A 23,075-nucleotide genomic window follows, 5' to 3' on the forward strand; every position below is an offset into this window, starting at 1 on the left:
GCTCTAAGAGTGCAAAGAAGGAAGGTGGTCCCAGACAATAGGACTGCCTCCACTCAAGTACTAAATTGGCAGCTAATAAGGCTGACTCCCAGTAATCTCTGTAGCTTTTACTTACCTCTCATTGGCAGCAGCCATCTGCCACCCACCAGTTGTTATCCCCTCTCCTCACCCCCACTCCTACTCTTGGCCTCTCCTTGCAGGATTCAAGCACTAAGGTGCCCCAGATCCCTGATAACAAATGCAAGTCCCCATAAATGCCTCCGAAAATGACAGTGAGGTTTTGGCCGGTCTCCCAAACCACGTCTAGCCTGAGTGAAGCTTAGGTGCAATAATACATCGTTCAGCTTTTCTCACAGAGTCTATGAGTTACCCAATTCTCTTAAACTCTCATTTATAAAGCATCGATCACTGTGCTGTTAATTTGTTTCATATTCAGCTGAAGGGAAGTCACACTTACTGGAAATACCTTGGGCCGAAAAGAACTGAGCGTGAACCCAGTTCTGCCACTTGATACCTCTGTGGCCTAGGGCAAGATATGAACCTTTCTGGTAATCCTCAGTTTGCTAATCTGAAAAATGGGATGATAGTATTATCTCAAAGTGTTGCTCAGAAGATTAAATAAGAAAACTCGTTTACTCCATACCTCTCCTAATGCCTCATAAGAGCTTTATTAACATTAACTCTTGTTGTTATTGATGATGAAGTCTTTATAAAACCCAAAGCAAACAAAACCTTCCTTCTGCTATTAAGAGTTGGTGTTGGGACTCAATGAAATAATATCTCTGGATGTGCCCAGCACTCAGGTGTTTAATAAAAGTCACTTTCTGTTTCGCTCTGACATCCCCCTGATGGCTTCAGTTATTTCCCTGCATAGAGTCTCCCTAATATAAAGTTCAAAACTATTAAAGAAATAGAAAAGTAGGTAATTTTTTCTTTTTTTTACCTAATATCCTGGCTACATTAAATTACATAAAACATCAAAGTGTAGGTATAACACTGGTGAGCTGCTTATAACAAAAATGGAAAATCCACTTGGAGTCATAGAATTTATTAATTGGAAGGGAACTAAAGAGTTGTGTAGTCTAGGAAAATGGGGTCTAAAGAGATGGGCATAGTCTCAAGAGCTAATTGACCCCAAGACCTAGTTGGCAGCCAGGTAGACATTTTCCTAGAGATGATTTTATTAATCTTACCAGTAGGCTCTATGATTGGGAATAGCTCCTCTTAGTCATTCAAGGGGAAAGCAAGGTTAAAAAAAATTTTTGTAAAAATAAAAACTAAAAATTCGGGCTGAATCACATAGATATTGGGCCATATATATTTCCTGTGCAGCCTTAGCACGCTGAAATCTTTTCTTCTTTTTCATGCAAAATTAAGGGCACTTTTGAAAAAAAGAAAAAGACCAAGTACTACATGCTTGTCATTGTAGTTTCCCTTGTTTTTCTCCTGTTAAGCTCAGAGATACAGAGTGTGGAGCTGAGATGCCAGCTCTATTGTGGCTTTGCCAGTGACAAATTGCTTTGGTTTGTTTCATTCTTTCTTTGATTCAGTCAACAAATACTTAATGAGCATTTACTCTATGTCAGGCACAGTGAACAAAACATCCCGAATCTCGGGTTGCATACAGACTAGTGAGAGGAGACAAATACTAAACAAGTAATCAAGAAAATATTTACTGTATTAGCTTGTGATCAGAGCTATAGAAAACACTAAAAAAGGGCAAGGAGAAGTGGGTGGTTACTCTTTTATGTAGACTGGTGTGAGGAGAGACTCTGATTAGGAAACATTTGAGCAGAGAACTTAGGGAACTGAGAGGATGAGTCTTGAGGATATCTGTGGGAGAATATTCAGGCAGGAGAATAGCATGTGCAAATGGCCTGAGGCAAGAGCTTGCTTGGCATGCTCAAGGAACAGAAGATGGTCAGTGTGACCAGAGCAGAGTGAGTAAGGGGGGAGTAAGGCTTACAGGTAGCAGGGGTCCAGATGGTATAAGATCCTGTAGGCTTTTGTGAGAGCTTTGTCTTTACCATGAGTGAGAAGGGAAGCCACTGGAGTGTACTGAGTAGAGGAGTGACATGACCTGGCTTTGTTTTAAAGACAGCATTTACTCTACCCTGTGTGGTAGAGACTGCTGGGTAGGCAAGGTACAAGCAGAGAGACATCAATGAATGCCCATTTGGTGGCACTTTCTCATTTAAGGTGACAACGACTCTGTACAGTAGCTGGTGTGATCCTCAGCAAGAACAGGGGCTCAGAGAAGTTGAACCACTGGCCCAAGAAACTGAGAGAGAAAAATGAAGTCAGGATTCAAGTTCAGACCTGTGACCATAAAGGCAGAGTTCTTTCCTTCTACCCTATGCACAAATAGAAATGTGTGTCATCATCACTAAAGAGAATCATTTTTACGTTAGGAGTGTGAACGACACAAGAGTCTTGAGTCATTTAACTAAGTAAGACTCTAAAGAGGGAGTATGATTTTATTTCTCGCTGAATTTGAGTGCTCTGACACAGCTTATTTGTCATGCCATTTTTCCTATCTGTCCAGATTTCTTTTAGAAGTGGGTTTTCACATTTTGTGTTTTATTATGAACTACAACTAAATTCATTTGGATCACACTAATCTATCATCTTAAAGAGTTTCACAGATGGAGTAGAGTGCCTTTGGCTGTTTAAGGCATTTTCAAATCTCCATTTTTCCCTCTAACCTGTCATACAGATTCACAGATGCTAACAGCAAGCCGAGGCCCATTTATTTGTAGTGTCCTTGTGTTCTCATCTAAGGAACTAGCCGCATTAATGTCCTCTCAGATTGAATTCAGTCTGTACATGTGTGCATGAACAAGACACCGAGGAACTTTGCTATCCCTACAAATGAATCCGTAAACAATTCACAACTAAAGAGGATGGGGATACTCCAGCTGAAAAACAGAAACAGCTTATTGTGTTATTTCCCCAAGGTTTTCATTAGTTCCAAATGATGTGGGCTGTTTGGTATTATCTTGAGAATTTCTGTTGCTCAAGAGCACTAGATGATAACTCTTTTATAGCGCTATTAAGTGATTAGCTCTATGATTTCTCTTTGTTTTCCTTACTAGTCACCTTGTTGAAATTTCTGGCAAAACAGTGAACACAGAGCAGCAGTCTGTCTGAGGAATGGCATTTGGAGGACTCAGTCCCCTTCAGAGCCACTGGGAGCTATATGGGGCTGTGACAGAGGCATGGGAGCATTGGGGACATCAAGACTCAGCTTAAGTCTTCCCAGTTTAGTAGGACTAAAGAGTAACGTTTGAGGTCAGACAAGATTAAAGTCATCACCAATGTTTGAGAAGAAAAAAATAGTTTTCAAAATCTCTTTAAAAGAATCTTGTTACAATTTTCTTCTTTTTTTTTAACTAGAGGGAAGGGAAAGACTGGGATGTAAAAAGAGAAGTCACAGTACAGACGTCTGCACTCTCAGCAGAGACAAGGATGCGCTACTGAATTTTATGACTTCAGAAATGTTTGTTGACTAGGACTAAGCAGGAAGCGCATCAAGGCCCAGATGATCTTATCTTTGCCACACTGACTTGAAGTAAAATTAGAGAAGAAATCAGTTTTTATGTCTACTTTTTTGATTGAAGGAGAAAAACTATAAAGTATACTTAAACACACTATGTGAAATGAAATGATACAGTGAACATCAAATATAATCCCAGTGGGCACAAAACTAATTAGGAATCTAGTTAGTTAACATTCATCTGACCAGCAGAATGAGACTGGACAGTAGTTGTGAGTCCTGGATTTTAAACCCAGCTCCAACAAGGATTTACTGTGGGACGAAGGTGGTGTTTGGGGTATCATTTAAGTGCTCCATGTGCCTGTTAATTGGGGGATAAGAATGCTCTGTGTGGGTTTTGTTTCACTTAATTCCTTCTGTCTTTCGTAAGGTCCAGTTGAAAAGCGAAGAATCCAAAACCTTTGCCATGAAGATTCTCAAGAAATACCACATTGTGAATACAAGACAGCAGGAGCACATCCGCTCGGAGAAGCAGATCATGCAGGGGGCCCATTCCGACTTCATAGTGAGGTAAGGACCCTGCCCCGGGGCAGAAGGCTCCAGCTCCAAGCAGAATATCAACCACAAAACCCTCTGCCACTTGCACTCACCATTACACATTTCATTCACACAAAGAAATGCATTTTTTTAATCTGATTTTTTAAAGTTCTGTTTGACTGAAAAAAAATTTTTTTAAATGAAGTTTTGATTCTATCCTTTTTTTAAAGAATCAGATTCTGTGAAAAGAACTGGTTTTTCCCAAAGGCAATGTCAGAGTTTCTAACATTCCATTTTTATCCTCTCTGTCACTCCAAAACTGTACATAGACCTCTGATGCTTGAAAGACAAAATATCAAAAGTCATACTATTTTACCTTTAATTATTTGAAGACTTTTTGAAGATTTTAAAAAATGAAATGACTATTCCATCTCAGTATTTTGAGAGCACTAATAAGAGGATAATGGAAAGTTTTAATATGCAGAAGAAGCTTTTCTAGCTAATTTTCCAGTGGCACTTGCTGAAAACAGGGTGTAACATGAACTTAAGTGAGCAATGCGTGAATGTCATACATGTCTATATTTGTAAAGTGTAACCTACCTACCTCTCAGGCATATCCACACTCACTGCATGTTCATGACCACTAAATATTGCTCAAGCATCCACGCTTGAAACATCAGCCACATTGGAATTGAGGAATTCCCCAAAGCCCTGTTGGTCTATAATCATTGCATTAATCCATTTCAGAGGAAAGACTAGCCCCCTACGATGTGTAAGTCTTAGTCACGATCCATTGCTTCCTTTTCCCTATTTGCAAACTTAGATTTCTCTCATTCTTTTAATAAAGTTTCAATCTTGGCAAATCAAGAATATGACTGTAATCTGGGCACTCAAAACATTTACATGGCTTTAAAAGACAATGATATTTAAGCCTTTGTTTTCTTGTTTGCAATTCACAGACTATACAGAACGTTTAAGGACAGCAAATATTTGTATATGTTGATGGAAGTTTGCCTGGGTGGAGAGCTCTGGACCATTCTCAGGGATAGGTAGGAGTTTAAAGAAATTTCTATCATGTCTTTAAAAATATAATTGACTATGATGATCTATTAGAAGCGTCGATTAAGTCTAAAAATCATACTTAAAGATTTTACTTATGCTTATATTTCAAAATGTAGCATAAATATGGGGCATAACCCACGAGTAGACACATATGATTTACTGTAAACATGAAACTCACTCTGTTGCAGATTTGTAAGTAATGATATAGGTTTAGTCTACCATGAAAACAGTACCGAGCAAGGTATATCTACAGGCCTTAGTTTAACTTGAATGTCAGAATCAGACAGCTATGTACCTAGAATTAAATTCATTGCTGTAACATGAAGAGAATTATAGTTATTTGATAGTTGAATTCTGGATTAACTATCAGTTTAATTGCTCCGTTCATTCTCCATTTGGCCAGTCTGCCTTTCCTAACACTGAGAATTTTTCCAAAGTAACTTTTTTCTCTACCTTTACATTGCTGTTTGGTTTCAAAATTAACGAAAGTTTCCAGCCTTTCAGCCCTTAGCTGGTCTTAGGAGAAAAATGAGTCTACTTATAAGCAGTATTTCATGTAAACAATCTAATTTAGATTTATTTATTTTTGTTCTTTCAGGGAAAGTAAATTTGGTCTAGTTAGTGCTTATTTGTTTTTTAGCTGTGCAAAATTAATTTCCCATCTCCTATTTATGTGACAGCAAACTATCTTTCAAAAAAATTTATTCTATAAAATGTCTGGGAAGATCACTACCAACCCTAAATGTTTAATTTTAAAAAATGACTGTAATTTTCTTTCCCTGTGAATGATCTTTTGATAATTTCCTATAAACGATCCAGTAGCATTCAAGTCATCCTTGTTCCTTTGAACACTCATCTTTAGACATTTCTTTTTTTCTTATTTGTTACAGTCTCACCCCTCAGACTCTCCTTGATTGAATAATATCTTTCTGAAACTCAGCTGTAGACAGCCCTGATGTTCCCAGAAAGCCAAGTTATGTTTTCACAATTTGTTACTTTGTAGATATTCCAGAAGAGAACAAGTGGTTCTTTTTAAGCTTTTGATTTAAAGTCTCATTCCCAACTGTCTTCTTACGGAACCTTCAGATATCTGTATCCATTGCCCTTTCAAGTCTTTTATTCCCATTGCCTTACATGTAGATGTCTAACAGATTTCTTTTTGTCTTATTGTGTCCTATTACATTAATGTTTTGTTTTATTATATTATTTATTATATTATTGTTGGTTAATATTTGAGTACAGATTGTATGCCAGGCCTTGTGATAGAGGCTAGGCATACAATAAGAAATGGAACAGATGTGGTCCCACTCCCATAACTTGCAGGCTATTGCACAAAGTTAATATTCTGATTTGAGTTAATGTCTGGTTTATCCTAAAGTGATTCCACTATATTATTTTCGACCTGACCTTTCAGTCCACTGATTTATTTGAAATCCCTTTCTACTTTGTTCTAATTAGGATAGAAGATTCATAGGTGGAAGTAAACATTAAAGCAATAATAAGCTACCTAAGGAGAGGAACAGCTATTTTAAACTTCTATTAACTTCTTTAACCAGATAATAATAATAAAAATAAATAAAAATCATGATGATGATGAAAGTCATCCTTAATTCCACTCATGAGGAATCCAGCATGCATAGGCATCAATTTTCCACTTAGTTTTTGAAAGAAAATGCAATTTCCTATTTCTCCCTATTTAACATGATTTTTGCATTTTTTTGGTACATAAATATCAGCCAGAGCTTCTGAGTGAGATATATTTTGACTTGTCAGGACAGTGAAGGGTTGCTGTTAGGCAGTAGCTTACCTTGGAAGGAGTTGATGGAGCAAAGATATCAATGGATGGTTCTTTCTCTTTAATGTCTGGTTTATCCTTACATGATTCTACTGTATTATTTTTGACCTGACCTTTCAATCCATTGATTTATTTGAAATCTCTTTCTACTTTATTCTAATTAGAATAGAAGATTTATAGGTGAAAGTAAACATTACTTCCACCAGTTTGCTTTTTGTTAGATTGAAGTATAATTGATATACAATATTATATTAGTTTTAGGTGTCCAACATAGTGATTCGATATTTTTACACATTACGAAATGATCGTCACATTGTCTAGTTACCATCTGTCACCATACCATGTTATTACAATATAATTGACTATATTCCATATGCTGTACCTTACATCCCATAACTCATTTATCTTATAACTGGAAGTTTTTACCTCTTGATCCCCTTCACCTATTTTGCCCACCCCTTACCCTACTCCCCTCTGGCAACCACCAGTTTCTTCTCTGAATCTATGAGTCTGTTTCTGTTTGTTTGTTTTATTCTTTAGATTTCACATATAAGTGAAATCATACAGTATTTCTCTTTCTCTGCTTGAGTCCCACAATGCACTTAACACTCCATGAAGAGGCTTCACCTAGGGAAATAGCAGCTACGTGATCCTTCCTAAAGTTTCAGAGGGGCTGAAGCCTCTAGGTTAAAAGCAACGGAACTATCAATATATAAAATCACCTCAGAATCATTGTCCTCTGCCAACTTTCTTTCCTATATACGCATGTAGCCTTATTGTTTCTATTTCGAGAGGTTTTTTTTTTTTCCTACCCAAGAAATTGCTGGGGGGAAAGTACCGTTTTGGATATCCAGGCTCCCATTAATATTGTCACTGACTAGCTTTCTCACTCTTTGTTTAAACTGGGGCTAAAAATCCTAAAGGTTAATTGTCAGAAAGAAACAAAAAATGCCAAGAGAAAAAAGAAAGTAATTGTGCTGTTAGTCACAGTATATGAAAATACCCACAGTCGGAAAAAACCATACTGCTCAATTTCTTCAGTTTTCCTCTTGTGTCCCAGGAAAGAAGCAGTAAGGGAGAAGCTAGTTTGAAAGCATAAAGGAAATGTATTCGGGTTGATTTGAAGAAAGACAGTGTGACCTTATTCTTTACTGACATGGTGATACCTCTGAGCTTCAGGGATTTGGCCCAGGAAGTCTATCTTTCCCTTACCTGCACCTGAGAGGAGCACTTCCTGCCTCTCTCTTTCTTCCCATCAGCACAGAAAAGGAACACAGAACAGCTCTTTATTGTCAAGAAGAATTAAAATGATACCTGTATAAAAACAGAATTTGAAGACTATTAAATATTTTCTTATCTTTGAGAGATGAACTATAGCACTGAAATGTTAATTGTTGCAATTATTTCCTTGGTTTATACTTTATTAGCTATCATGTTTTATCTTCTAGTTTGTGACTTTTTGTTTTCCACAAATTCTGTTCCATTATTTGGAATAGGTTAGTACAAACTATATTTTATACACTTTTTCTCCATAACGCTTAAAGAATTGGCAACTGCTGCAACTTTCTTAAAAATATAAGTGGCTAATATGATAAAAATATAATATATACATGAGTATTCGTATTAGTATATATTATAATACATAACATTAGCATTTATGTATTATATATTATTAGGATTTAATACATATTCTAGTCTAATGAAATTTAACATTTTAACTATTACTTGATTTGGATTTTTTAATGTGTATGTTAATTTTTCCTATTGAATATCTTAAATAATTACCTCAGAAACCATAATTTTCAAATCACACACATCTCACTTCTGGTCACGTGTCTTCCTGGAAGTGTTTTATAAGCCAGCGAGTGACTTTCTATGTCCATTCTTCTTGTTTCTAGCTATTTTGTAGAGGGTACTTATTTAAATTCCATTTTAGATGACCTAGTAGATGGTACAAATTGAAAGCATTTCAAGGAAATGAGTCTTTGTTCATAATAATTTAGCCCGCCTAACTCTGCAATTGGCAATAAACCAGCACAGGTTGCAGCATGCGTCAGGTTTATACGCTCACTAATGATTGCTGTTACTAGTTAACGCAAAGAGGGATCCTATCTTTCTGTGAAGGATGCTTTGTCTTTGTTACCTTCTGCCATTTCACAACTCAGTTTATGAAAGTTGATTAAACACTGGTTAAATTTTAATTTGAGTCTATCAATAAGTATACATAACTCTCTAATTCTCTCAATCAGATTGTTGTCTACTACCATCTAGCTAAAACAACTACCCATTCCCAAAAAAGAGCATAAAGTCCTATCCCTTACTTGCTTTAATTGAAATGACAAAACTGTCAAGGCATAATTTGTTATTTTGAAGAATTATATAGGGCAGTGATTTATTTCTTTAAGCAACTTTCTAACTGTTGATAAAACAAGCTTTCATTTTTGTTTTAGATCAAATTTGTACTGTCATTTCCAATTCTAATAGTAATTTTTCATTTTGAGTCACCCTAATGCTACGCTTTGTGACTGCTTTCTAAAAGTGTATTTTAAAATCCACAAATTACCTACATCAAATGTTTAGTGATGAAACTGTGTTGCTGGTAAACATTTTGTGTTCATATATTGTGCTGATTTGTCACATAACATGGAAACAGATTTGAGACAAGGTTTTCATTTAATTTTTCAAATCGGTTACAAATATATTCATATATGGGAGATTCTAATATAGATCTGTTAAAGGAATGGAAATCAGCTTTCTAGAACCCTCCATAGTCTGAAATGGCTCAGGACCAGAGAAACATTGAAACAAATAAACAGAGCTGTCAGGAACTGAAGACCAAAAGATGTATGCTTTGTGGGCAGTTCACTTCATGATAAAAAAAAAAATGAGTTTTGGTTAGCAGGCAATAAAATGGTAATTTTTGCCCATACATTTGTGAGAAGCATGGAGAAAGTGAGAAGAACAGAGATTAGCAGAAAACACTTCAGAGCTGACTCACAGCAGCCAGCCTTGGCACTGAGAAGCAGCAAATACTTCAATAACACTGATGGTGTCACAGACTCCCCACTCCCATCCCCAAAAGACTTGAGACCTGTCCTCTGTCAGTCAATTTTGCTAGATGAAGACACAGTGGCTAAAGAAGAGTGTTTGGTGCTCAGTTATAATGGCTACTATTTACTGAGTACCAGTTGTGTGCCAGGCACTTATTCTAAATGCATGTATCAGTTCTTTGTATCCTCACAACAACCCAATGAGATAGTTTCTATTATTAGCCTCATTTTGCAGTGACAACACTGAGACCCAGAGAAGTATGGTTAGTTGCTCAAGATTAAACAGTAAGTGAGCCCAGATTTGAGCCCAGGATTCTTGCTCCAGAGTCCACACTCCTAACCTAGAGCCTCCTCTAATGAATTTGAGTTTATTTTAGGAATTTTTTCATCTTCCTGCTAATGATCAGCTTTTTCAGAATATAATTATGAACACCACTCAGCAGAAATTTCATGAGAGATTGATCTCTCATAGAAGTGTCTAACCTCCTTGCAACAGTCACAATGTATTTGTCCGTTTAGTTCCGTTAACAACTGACTATTAGGGGAAACAGAGATACGTTGCCCAGAGTCACAACTGCAGAAATAATCTCTTCTTCTAACAGTAATCAAGAATTTGTAGGCTTTCAAAAAGGTCCGCCCAAATCACAATTAGACAGTCCTGATACGAGGAAGTAATCAATTTTCTTATTAAAACAAGACATGTAATGTGAAATAAAACAAGGCTCTATTCCATAAAGTATTTTGTTTTGTTTTGTTGGGCTTTGTAATGCTCTCCACTCAGGAAGGATCGAAGTCATATATAGCACTCAGTGTAGTGAAATCTGTGTGTTAATTATCTATACACTGTTGCTTACTATTTAAGACAATCTCTCCAATTGAAAGAAATATACTGTTCTTGATAGACAAACATAATTAAAGGCAGAGAAGAAAGGATCTTTAAGATACTACTCTAATCCCTTTCCCAATACACGAGATTATATAGACTTAGCTGTGCAAAGATAGCTCCAAGTCAGAAGAGCATTGCAGCATAAGGTCTATCAGACATTTCCCAATATAGAGGTAATTCTCAGAAAATCTTTCTTGTCCTTGTAAATTCACAATTGTTCCATTCAGATATTGTTGAAGAGACATACTAGAATCCTAGTAATTACAGTTAAGATTCTAGTATCTAGAGGAGTAGGTCTCATCATGCCTTGAATTGTATTTCAAAAGAAAGATTTCTTTGGGGAAGAGCTAATTATTTCAGTGACAACTCAGGGGGCATTAGTAGTTGAAATGAAGACTACACCTTTCTAGAAGACACTGTATATTTCTGAAAAGGTGGCTGCTTTAGCCTTGGATGCTCTGATTAATTTTGTAAGATAGCAGCCATATTCCATTTGCTGGTTTGTTAGACTTTTTGCAAAAGAAGCAAGAGTCATCAAAATGTAAACTAGCACCAGCAAGTCTCATGAAAGCAAGTTGCGAGGGGACCCTTTGTTGTCAACCACCTAAAACTGCCTAGGTGCTTTCTCTCATGCTGTGTCTTAGCTGCCTCAAAAGCCTACGTTCACATGAGCGTTCTTGAATTATCGTGAAATGATTAAACTGTGTTTACTACTTGGGAAAGAGGAAATAAATGTTATTTATCTTTTAAATGAATTCCATTAAAAAAATAAATTAAAGTGTAAAGGTTCTGCCCTAGAACCAAGGAGTTAACCTTAGATGCCAAGGTTTTCTTTTACTGTTATTTCATTAAATAAATACACACACGCACACACGTGGATAGAGAGAGCTTTCTTGCTTAAAATCATAAGCAAGTTTACTAGTAAACATTCCTGTCCAATTACCTTTTTCCTTCTAATTATCTTTTAGCTCCACCTTTTCTTTCTAATGAGAAGGTTGAACTATAGGAAACACGTTTTGTTTGTCTTGCTGACGGAAGTTTCAAAGAGAAGAACACTTAGCTTATGGTATGATTGTATCAGTAGCATCACAGCTCATTTCCAAAGTGGTTCTTTGAAAACATTAACTTTTATTTGCATTCTCATGTCTATATTATTTAGAAAGATTCAAAAACAAGCCCACTAAGAATAAATGTGACTAAACTCATAAATTCTCCTTTAAAAAACACCCTTGGTAGACAAGCTGTAAAATAGCATTTGTCTCTCTCCTGCCCACTGCTGGAGCTGTGCCTTTTCAGATTGCAGTGGACCATTGGGAGGAATTCACCAAGTACACGAAATGTGGTATTTGGTTGAACTCTCTTCACGGTTTTCAGGAAGTTAGACTTCACTATCCCATTCATAAAGGCAAAGAATTCCTTGACTTAATCTTGAAATGCTTTTGGAAATGCAATGCAATGACAATCACATGACGTTTGGCCAGTAGGACATTCATCTCTGAGGTCAATATAGTAACACAGGAATATAGTGAAATGAGAAATAAAACCTTATTAGAGAAACTGATTTCTTGTATACTTTTCATTCCATTTTCTGTATCGCAGAGGTTCATTTGAAGATTCTACAACCAGATTTTACACGGCATGTGTGGTAGAAGCGTTTGCCTATCTGCATTCCAAAGGAATCATTTACAGGGACCTCAAGCCAGAAAATCTCATCCTAGATCACCGAGGTTACACCAAACTGGTCAGTGTGTTTCACACTTGGTGTCTGCCCTGCAGTTTTAAAATATTGGTTTATATGTTCATTTGTTAACACTGAAATCTCAGTTCTTATTTTTAGATTTTATGACTTTTCTTAAAAGTGGGTTTTAGCGTCACTATTTTCAATGAACTATTCTTTCCAGTTATGAGAAATTATATTGGCTAGTTTTGAATTAACATCCTGGCTAAATATGCTGAAGTGGGCTCGTGCTAGATGGCAGGTGTTCATAGACCTAGAAGAGCTTCATAGAAATCCTTCTTCTGTCTGGCTTCCTGTCATCCAAAGGGAATAGGTATTTATATTACATAAAACCATGAATCATTTTACTATTTTAGATTTAAGGATAATGCTAATGGGAAAAAATGAGGTTTGCAGGCAATATTATCCAAGCCATGTTAATAATATTAAAATTGGTCAAGAGCTCTAAAGATTTACTTTTGAAAGGAAGTTCTCTCTTTTTCTTTTTTTGAGGAAGATTAGCCCTGAGCTAACTACTGCCAGTCCTCCTCCTTTTGCTGAGGAAGGCTGGCCCTGAGCTAACATCCATGCCCATCTTCCTCTACTTTTTCTATATGTTGGACGCCCATGACAGCATGTGTGCCAAGCGGTGCCATGTCCGCACCCAGGATCCGAACCGGTGAACCCAGGGCCGCCGAGAAGTGGAACGTGCAAACTTAACTGCTGTGCCACCGGGCCAGCCCCAAAGTTCTCTTATTGTTAATTGCACAACTTTTGTGGGCTTTGGATCTATCGGTGCCTGATTCTATATTTTACACTTTTGGAATTTTTATTCAGTATATGGTTTTCAAAGAAATCAAATTAATGGCACTTAATTATTTGTACTCTCAATCAAATTGTTTTAGAAAAAAATTAAATTTCCTGCATTTGAGGCTGCTCCTCAAAGGTTTCTAGAAAAATAAAGGATATATTGCCATTTTATTTCTGTTTCTCTTTACCAAGGGCAGAGTCATTGGCCCAATAACTTTATTACTCAGCTCTTTTGACAGTAAAGTGTCTTCTCAATTAATACTAAATGAATTGTCAACTTCATTAAATCCAACAGGAATCATGTATATGCTGGAAAATATGTCAAGTAGGTCCAACTGGTCTTGTAAAAATTTTGAGTAAAGGAGAAATTATTTGTTTATGCCCCAATCTCTGTTGGCATAAAACGAGGAAAAATGGAAAGTATTTCCAGAAAGAAAGATTTTCCTATATTTTTAATGATGTGAATTTTATCCTATACTCAGGTTTCAATTTTTCCCATTGACACTGAGTTTGATCAGGGAGGCCTTGTTTGTTTGAAATATAAACGACTCTTTTTAGAAGACAGAACTATAATAACCTGCAGCTGTTTTTATTTTATTTTATTATTATTATCATCAATACACTTCAGCAAAGTAACTTCTTGCTTTTAAACTTAATTATAAGTGGCTTGAATATTTTGTTTTTCTCTTTTGTAAGGTTGATTTTGGCTTTGCAAAGAAAATAGGATTTGGAAAGAAAACATGGACTTTTTGTGGGACTCCAGAGTATGTAGCCCCAGAGATCATCCTGAACAAAGGCCATGACATTTCAGCCGACTATTGGTCACTGGGAATCCTAATGTATGAACTTCTGACTGGCAGGTATGGACATTGATAGAGAACTGCCGGTAAAAATAGACCAGCAAACAGCCACACACTCCTGCCTTTGTCACTCTGATTAGACCATCTTAAACTCATTTCACCATACCTTGTGAATTAACTTCAATTAGTTATGCAAATGGCCAAGGATTCATAAAGCAAAGTCTAAAATGAGTCAGATGAGGGCAACAAACCCAATATCAACTTTGGTCTCGTTGCTAATTCTTTATACATATGAGACTGTGGAATGATCCAGTCTCTTTCTATGAGATCTTTGAGCCTACTCATTTAGCCAGCAATGAAGTAAGGGAGATGATAGTCATATAAAAATATCTAGAGTCAGCTATTCATATAAATAAGAGAGTCTGTTGGCAATTATTATATCTAAATGAAATGTAAATGCTTTGCAGGTCTTTTGTGTAGTAATATTATAGGTATCAACAACGTAAAAAGGTACTATGTATACTGCCAGGTATAAGACTGACTGTAAGCTCTTCAAGGAAAAGAACAAATATACTACCATGCCATGCACTAAGAACAATGAGTAACAGGGTCAATATGAACTAAAGAGTTCAGAGGAGGGCTGGGCTTGTCCAGGGAGGCTTTTGAAGAAGGTGAGACTGCAGCTGGGCCTTAAAGGAATAGGACTTAGACATAGAGAGCAAGGAAAAGGGTATTCTAGGCAGAGACATGGCTTAACTAGAGGGGCAGTAGTGGGCGAAGATATGGAGAAGGTTCATCTAAAAAATAATGAGAGATCAATGATCTATCTTTTGAGAATCATGATTGCCACACTTGAGTGTTTGGACTTCATCCAGAAAAGGAATCATTGAGTATTTTCTGACAAAGGAGTGACATGTGTCGTAGAATTTAAGGAAAAACAAGCTGTCAGTAATGTGTAGGGCAAATTGGAAGAGTGATGAGAAGGCTAATTTGAAGATCATTCCACTAATTCAGATCTAGGAAGATGAGAGCTTAGAATAGGGTAGGGGCAGTAGAAAGAAAGTACTAAGCCTGAGGCAGGATGTGAAAGAATTACTTAAGAGAAGTTAGCAGCTGCAATGAAAATGAGAAGACAACTTGGGATGTTGGCATCAGGGTTCTTTGTGAGGATTCAGTGAATATATGAAGCACTCCAAAATGCTAACAGCTACTACTTACCACTACCATTGCCAGGAATAGTTATGCTGTCGTTTGTATTTTATTTGTGGATATTTTACATTATTACTCTAGAAACTTCTATGTTTACTTCAAATAAATTATCTGCGAACTAACTCAATATTCTCCTTCTGAATGGAGGAAAATTGTTTTAAATATATGACAAATTAAGTAGATATATAAGAATATGAAAGATATGGACATAGTGAAGGTTGAATTTAACGTATATGCATGTGTATGGATGGATGGATAGTTAGATAGACAGCCTTTCTGGTGTTCCCAGAATTACTAGAAAAACCATCATACAATGAATAGAAGAAAACTTAATATTAACTATTAACTGGAGAATTAAAATACTAAACATTGGTAACTAGACTAAAATGTTAACCATGGCAGTTTCTATTTCTCCTTATGCATTTAAAACTTTTTCTGCAATCATTATTTATTCCTTGAGTAATAAGGAAAAAAATTAAAACCTTATCCTTGAAAATTGGCATATATTAAACTGTAAAGAAATTCTTAGTAACAGAAAATCCTTAATCCTTTAAAATAGAAATTTCATAGGCTACAATATCTGACTGTAATATAGTGAAATTAGAAATTAATAAAAGATTTAAAAGAAAAAGCCTAACCACTTGAAAATTTAAAAAACAAAATTAAAAAAAAATAATCCTAGGGTCATAGAAGTTATGGAACAGCCGAACAGTAATAAAAATAAAGCAATATAAATCACAATTTGTATGGTATGGACAAAGCTGAACTCCATTTACTACCACAAATACTTACATCATAAAAAATACTTATTATGATTAAAAGTAAATGAGCTTAAGGGGTTGCAGTTAAAGATAGTGAATAAGAGAATCCTGAACTCACCTCCTCCCACAAACACATCAAATCTACAGCCACATATGGAACAACTTCCTCTGAAACAAACCTCAAAACTAGCTAAGCAACTCCTACTCATCAGGCCAATGAGAGAAGGCCCACATCTGAGCAGATAGGGGAGGCTGGGACACAATCTCACCATAAATCCCACCCCTAGTGCAGCAACCCACAATCTGAAGGGAACTGAAAACCCAGGACTTCTCCCTGAGGAGTGAAGGGTTCGAACCCCACATTGGGCAGCCCCCAACTTTTAAGGCCTGCACCTGAGAGACAAGCCTCCTAAACACCTAGCTTTGAAAACCAACAGGGCTCACATTCCCAAGACCCACAAGCTGTAGTGATCTGAGAAACAGCTCTTAAAGGGCGCATGTGCTCAGACTCACCCACCCCAGGGCCCAGCATGGAAGTGGCTGATCCAGGGGCAACCAGACTTTGTGTGGGAGGAGGGGCTCATTTGCTTGTCTTAAAGCATCAGCCTGAAGTGCAGCCAACAGATCTGACACATATTTTGGAGCCTTCTGGAGTGCCACCTTTGTGCTCTCCTTCCATCTTACTCCAGCCAGCAGACATAGTTTTTTTTTTTAACTCTAGAGTTGTTTTCCTTTCTATTTTTTTTCTTTTTCTTGCCTGGCGGGCACCATCTGTATGCTCTCCCTCTGCCTCGCACCAGAGTGCCGGTATCTCTTGGAGGAGAGCTTTTACATGTGTCTGGTGTCCCAGTTTTTGTGGCTGCTACCAGGGAACACCTCTATATCACCTGGTGCTGTTGGCCAGTGGGGCTTATACTGGTGGATCCCACAGGACTGTAACCAACAGAGGAAGAGTTCTTAAATGGCTACCACTTCCACAAAACAGCAAAAGGGAAAAGACCCAGTAGCTCGGTCTTTCTGTGAAAGAGACCTGTTAGGTTATCATCATAGCAGCAACCCAACGGGTAGGCTTCTAATTAAACACACATCTAAGGACTGACTGTAATCCTTCCAGAGACCTCAGAGTGTGGGCGCAGTCTTTGCTCTTCCTCTGCCGTGCTCTAGTGTAGCAGTATCTCCCAGAGGGGAGCATTATATGCATCTGGTGCAGCTGCTGCCAAGGAGATATTCCTTGACCATCTGTCTCTGGTGGCTTTGGGGGCTTTTGTTGTTAGGTCCCATGGGACTGTAACAGTTGAAGAGATAGTTCTTAGCAGGCTACTACTCCCAGGGCACTGCACAGACAGCAGACGGAAACACACTGCAGTCTTTCTATGAAAGAAGCCTATTTGCTTGTCCTGGAGCTTCGGCCTGAGGGGCAGGCTTCAGGTTTGGCACACATCTAGGGGCCTGCAGGCATGCTCTCAGGGAGTGTAGGCCAGTGCATGTGATCTTTGCCCTCTCCCTCTCTCACTACAGCTAGCCAGTATCTCCCAGATAGGAGCTTAGACATTTGTCTGGAGCCCCAATTTTTGCACTGCTGCTCAGGGGCACCTTTATATTGACTGGCATTGGTGGCCCACAGGGCTTACACTTGTGTTCCCATTGGGCTGTATATATCTGCATACTTTAAAAGCTGCTGCCTGAGAGTCTGACTTCCAATCAGCCTGCATCTAGGTGTTAACTGAGATCCTCCCCTTTGGGACACTGACAGATCTTGGCACACCCTTAGCTACTGGAAGCTATTAAAAATAAAATAGCCTGCTTGGACACTTACAAAGGTTTGAGAGACAACCAGGAGCTAGGGCAGGGTTAAACAATAAGGTTCATCTCCTACATGAGGCCAGTCCTTCAAGACAGAAAGGTGGTTATTCTATCTAATGCATAGAAACCAACAGAGAGCCAAGTAAAACGAAGAAATAGAGGAATATGTTCCAAATGAAAGAACAAGATAAAATCTTAGGAAAATACCTCAATGAAACAGAGAAAAATAATTATACCTAATAAAGAGTTCAGAGCAATGGTCATAAAGATGTTTGCCAAACATGGGAGAAGAATCGATGAAGACAGTGAGAACCTCAATAAAAAGATAGAAAACATAAGAAAGTACCAAAGAGAAGTCATAGAGCTGAAGAATACAAAGACTGAACTGGAAAATACCCTATAGGGGTTCAACAGCAGACTAGAAGAAACAGAAGAAAGAATCAGTGGTCTCAAAGACAGGGCTGTGGAACTCATCCAATCAGAGCAGCAAAAAGAAAAAAAAGAATGAAAAAAAGGGAAGATAGCTTAAGGGACTTATGGGACAATATCAAGCAGACTAACCTACACATCATAGGGGTCCCAGAAGGAGAAGAGAGAGAAAGGGGCAGAAAACTTATTTGAAGAAAAAATGGTTGAAAACTTCCCTAGTCTAGGGAAGGCAACAGACTTCCAGATCCAAGGAAGCCCAGAGCTCCAAATGAGGAATCCGAAGAGACTTACACTAAAACACATTATAATTAAAACGTCAAAAGTTAAAGGCAAGGAAAGAATCTTAAAAGCAGCAAGAAAAAAACAATTTGTTATATAAAAGGGAACCCCCTCCCCATAAGGCTATCAGCATTTTTTTCAGCAGAAAATGTGCAGGCCAGATGGTAGTGATATGATATATTCAAAATGGTGAAAGAAAAAATTGCTAACCAAGAATACTCTACCTGGGGGGCTGGCCCCGTGGCCGAGTGGTTAAGTTCGCGCACTCTGCTGCAGGCGGCCCAGTGTTTCGTTAGTTCGAATCCTGGGCGCGGACATGGCACTGCTCATCAGACCACGCTGAGGCAGCGTCCCACATGCCACAACTAGAAGAACCCACAACGAAGAATACACAACTATGTACCGGGGGGCTTTGGGGAGAAAAAGGAAAAAATAAAATCTTAAAAAAAAAAAAAAAAAAAGAGAATACTCTACCTGGCAAAGTTATCATTCAGAATTGAAGGAGAAAGAAAGAATTTACCAGACAACCAAAAGTTAAAGGTGTTCATCACCACTAAACCATCCTTACAAGAAATATTAAAGGGACTTGTTTAAGCTGAAAAGAAAGGGTACTAATTAGTAACAAGAAAACATATGAAAGTATAAATCCACTGGTAAAGGGAAATGTATAGTAAAAACAGTACTTTAATCACTTGTAAAGCTAGGATGAAGGTTAAAAGACAAAAGTAGTAAAAATAACTTTGACTACAATAATTAGTTAAGGGATATACAAGATCAAAAGATATAAAATGTGACATGAAAAACATAAAATGTAGGGAGATGGAGAATAAAACATGTAGAGCTTCAGAATGCACTCAAACTTAAGTTATCAGCTTTAAATAAACTGTTACAGGGGCCAGCCTGGTGGTTTAGTGGTTAACTTTGCCCATTCTGGTTTGGTGGCCTGAGGTTCGCAGTTTCAGATCCTGGGTGTGGATCTAGCACTGCTCGTCAAGCCACACTGGGGTGGCATCCCACATAAAGTAGAAGAAGATTGGCATAGATGTTAGCTCAGGGCCAGTCTTCCTCACAAATAAATAAACTGTTACAAATGTAAGTTGTTTTATGTAAACCTCATGATAACCACAAAGCAAAAACCTATAGTAGATATAGAAAAGATAAAGAAAAAGGCATCTAAGCATACCACTAAAACCACAAAAGAAGAGAAAAAGAAAAGAAGAAAGGAGTAGAGAGGAACTACAAAACAGGAGACAATTAACAAAATGGCAATAAGTACATAACTATCAATAATTAATTTAATTGTAAATGGCTAAATTATCAATCAAAAGACATAGAGTGGCTGAATAGACAAAAAAAAACAACAACAAAAAAGCAAGACCCATCGATATGCTGCCCTACAAGAGACTCACTTCAGCTATAAGGACACACAGAAACTGAAAGTGAAGGAATGGACAAAGATATTCCATGAAAATGGAAATCAGAAGAAAGCTGAAGTAGCCATACTTATCTAAGAAAAAATAGACTTTAAGACAAAGGCTATAATAAGAGACAATGAAAGTCATTACATAGTGATAAAGGGGTCAATCCAACATGAGAATATAACATTTGTAAATAAGTATGTGCCCAACATAGGAGCACCTAAATATATATATAAATCAAATATTAACAGACCTAAAGAGAGAAATGTATAGCAATACAATAATAGTAGGTCAATTTAATACCTCATTTACATCAATGGATAGATCATTCAGACAGAAGATTAATAAGGAAACATCAGCCTTAAATGACACATTAGACCAAATGACACATTAGGCACAGATGAACTTAACAGATATATACAGAACATTCTATTCAAAAGCAACAGAATACACATTCTTCTCAAGTGCACATGGTACATTCTCCAGAATAGATCACATGTTAGGCCACAAACAAGTCTTAATAAATTTAAGAAGATTTAAGTCATATCAAGCAGTTTTTCCAACCACAGTGGTTTAAAATTGAAATCAATTACAGGAAGAAAACTGGAAGATTCACAAATACTTGGAGATTAAACAACATGGTACTGAACAACCAATGGGTCAAATAAGAAAAAAAGGAAAATCAAAAAATACCTTGAGACAAATGAAAATGGAAATTTAACATACTGAAACTTATGGGATGCAGCAACACCAGTTCTAAGAGGGAAGTTCATAATGATAAATGCCTACATCAAGAAACAAGAACTATCTCAAATACACAACCTAGCTTCACACCTCAAGGAACTAGAAGGGCAAACCAGGCCCAAAGTTAGCAGAAGGAAGGAAATAACAAAGATGAGAGTGGAAATAAATGAAATAGAAACTAAAAAGACAACAGAAAAGATCAATGAAACTAAGAGCTGGTTCTTTGAAAAGGTAAACAAATACAAACCTTTAGCTAGATTCACCAAGAAAAAGAAAAAGAGGAGTCAAGTACATAAAACCAGAAATGAAAGAGCAGACCTTACAACTGATACCACAGAAATACAAAGGATTATAAGAGACTACTATGAACAATTATATGTCAACAAATTGGAAAATCTAGAAGAAATGGATGAAATTCTAGAAACATGCAATCTATTGAGACTGAATCATGAAGGAATAAAAAACCTGAACAGACCAATTACTAGTAAAGAGATGAAACCAGTAATCAAAAACCTCCCAACAAACAAAAGTCCAGGACCAGATGACTTCACTGGCGAATTCTACCACAATGTTGGCCAATAAAGTGAAAGGGAGCAAAAAGAAAAGGGAGAGCAGCAGTGATTGCAAGATTTCAGAGAACGTGGTAGGGCTTTTTGAATACCAAAAGTTAAGGGCAAATGAAATGAATGATCTGGTGAGAGATTTTCTAAGACAAGAAATCCTAGTGAAGGATGCTGAATTTTCCACTTGCCTCCTTTCTTTCAACCTTCTTTATTCTGTTCTTCAGGCTAGCTAGTCCCATTTGAGGATAAGTAGTAATCAGAAATGGCTCAATAAGACCCATTTCCTACCCCAGACCCCTTCTACATATACAAATTCCTTTCTTACTTACTGGTTTTGTTCAAGACTCCATAGGCCCCTACTTGACTCAGGAAAAGATGAACTCATCTCCAGATTCAGGTTTAAACTCAATTCACCTATTCCAGTTACACGACATTCCCCTGGTGATTGCCATTGATTGGATTGGGCACGCAATTTAAACTGGTCCAAGACAATTTAAGGAAGAATTTTAATATATATTTGTGGAAGAGAATTCTCAGTGCCTGTAGTAGGCACTCAATAAACAGTTATTGAATGTATATAAGTCCCTATTTGCACTGGTAGTCATCTTTCAACTATAAGGGGAAATAGCCTTAGGATGAAGCCAACGCTGACTATGGTAGAACAAAACCTGGAAAGAACCTGTGTCATTGAGCCACTGATCCTACCAGATCTAGAGTTTGCCCTACCTCTGGACTGCCAATTATGCGAGATAAATGTCCTTATGGTTTTAATCAGTTTGAGTTGGTGTTTTCTGTTCATTTCAGCTGAAAAATGCATGAGTAAAAGGCAACTAAATAACACACAAGAGAAATAAATCAAAGAAACGGGAAGAGTTCAGAAAAATTATCTACAGTTTCTTTGAGACTATTAAAAGCATGAGCTCTTTAAAAAGTAAACTTAGAGATATCTGCAAGTGTTTGTAGATGATAAGAGAAGTAAACTAGCAGAGCTCAGGAATACCACAGAGCTGAAAGTTATATTATAAGCCACAGAAAATAGAATAATAGCAATTAAAAACCCAGCCAAGGAAATAGTAGACAGATTTGAGAAAAATAATAGAAAAGAAAAAAGGATATAGAAATTATTACAGAAAGAGGATATAGAAGTCAAAGGAAATAGAAAAAAGCAATCATGTATATGAACAGAATATTCATCCCATATACATATTAGGCTACATAATACAAAATTCATGGCATAAAGACGTGACTCAGTGTATCCTTTTGATCAGTAGTGACTGCAGGGAAACAGATTCAGACTAACACCACCCCATTTGTCCTAGTACAATTTCCTAACTTCAATGATAAGGAATAATCATATAAGGATCTAAGCCACAAAAGCTTGGATATAGTGTTAGGAATGAGGAGGATTGGAGTTCGAGTTGGCCTCAGCCTTCTCCGTAGTACCTTTAATGCCAAAAGATAATATATCAAGAACTACATAGTTCTGAGGGAGACAGAGACTAGAGCCCAAACAATTTATACCAGGTAAGTTATTCTTAAAATACAAAGACAACATATAAAGTGTGCACAGCAGTTCTAACACTACTGTATGAGCAAGTCAATGAAGGGATGAATCAAAATAAAGCCCAAAGGAGTAAAGAAACTGGTCAAAGAATTAGTGATGAGCTTTAAATCTGATTAAGTAGAATTTAAATTAAATAATTTCACTTTGTTTAT

The 23,075-nt window shown here is 37.1% G+C and overlaps 1 protein-coding gene across 5 annotated transcripts in view; it reads left to right on the forward strand.

Moving 5' to 3' along the window:
- Positions 1-23,075, forward strand: part of PRKG1 (protein kinase cGMP-dependent 1) — a 1,184,543-nt gene that overhangs the window by 1,155,511 nt on the left and 5,957 nt on the right. For all 5 annotated transcript variants that reach the window (XM_014866734.3, XM_014866733.3, XM_070487907.1 and 2 more), the window contains 4 exons: positions 3,927-4,066; positions 4,993-5,082; positions 12,426-12,567; positions 14,050-14,213. In XM_014866734.3, the coding sequence (XP_014722220.1) occupies positions 3,927-4,066; positions 4,993-5,082; positions 12,426-12,567; positions 14,050-14,213 (536 nt within the window). The remainder of the gene's footprint in view (positions 1-3,926; positions 4,067-4,992; positions 5,083-12,425; positions 12,568-14,049; positions 14,214-23,075) is intronic.

The sequence above is a fragment of the Equus asinus genome, chromosome 2, assembly GCF_041296235.1.
Source record: "Equus asinus isolate D_3611 breed Donkey chromosome 2, EquAss-T2T_v2, whole genome shotgun sequence".
NCBI lineage: Eukaryota > Metazoa > Chordata > Mammalia > Perissodactyla > Equidae > Equus > Equus asinus.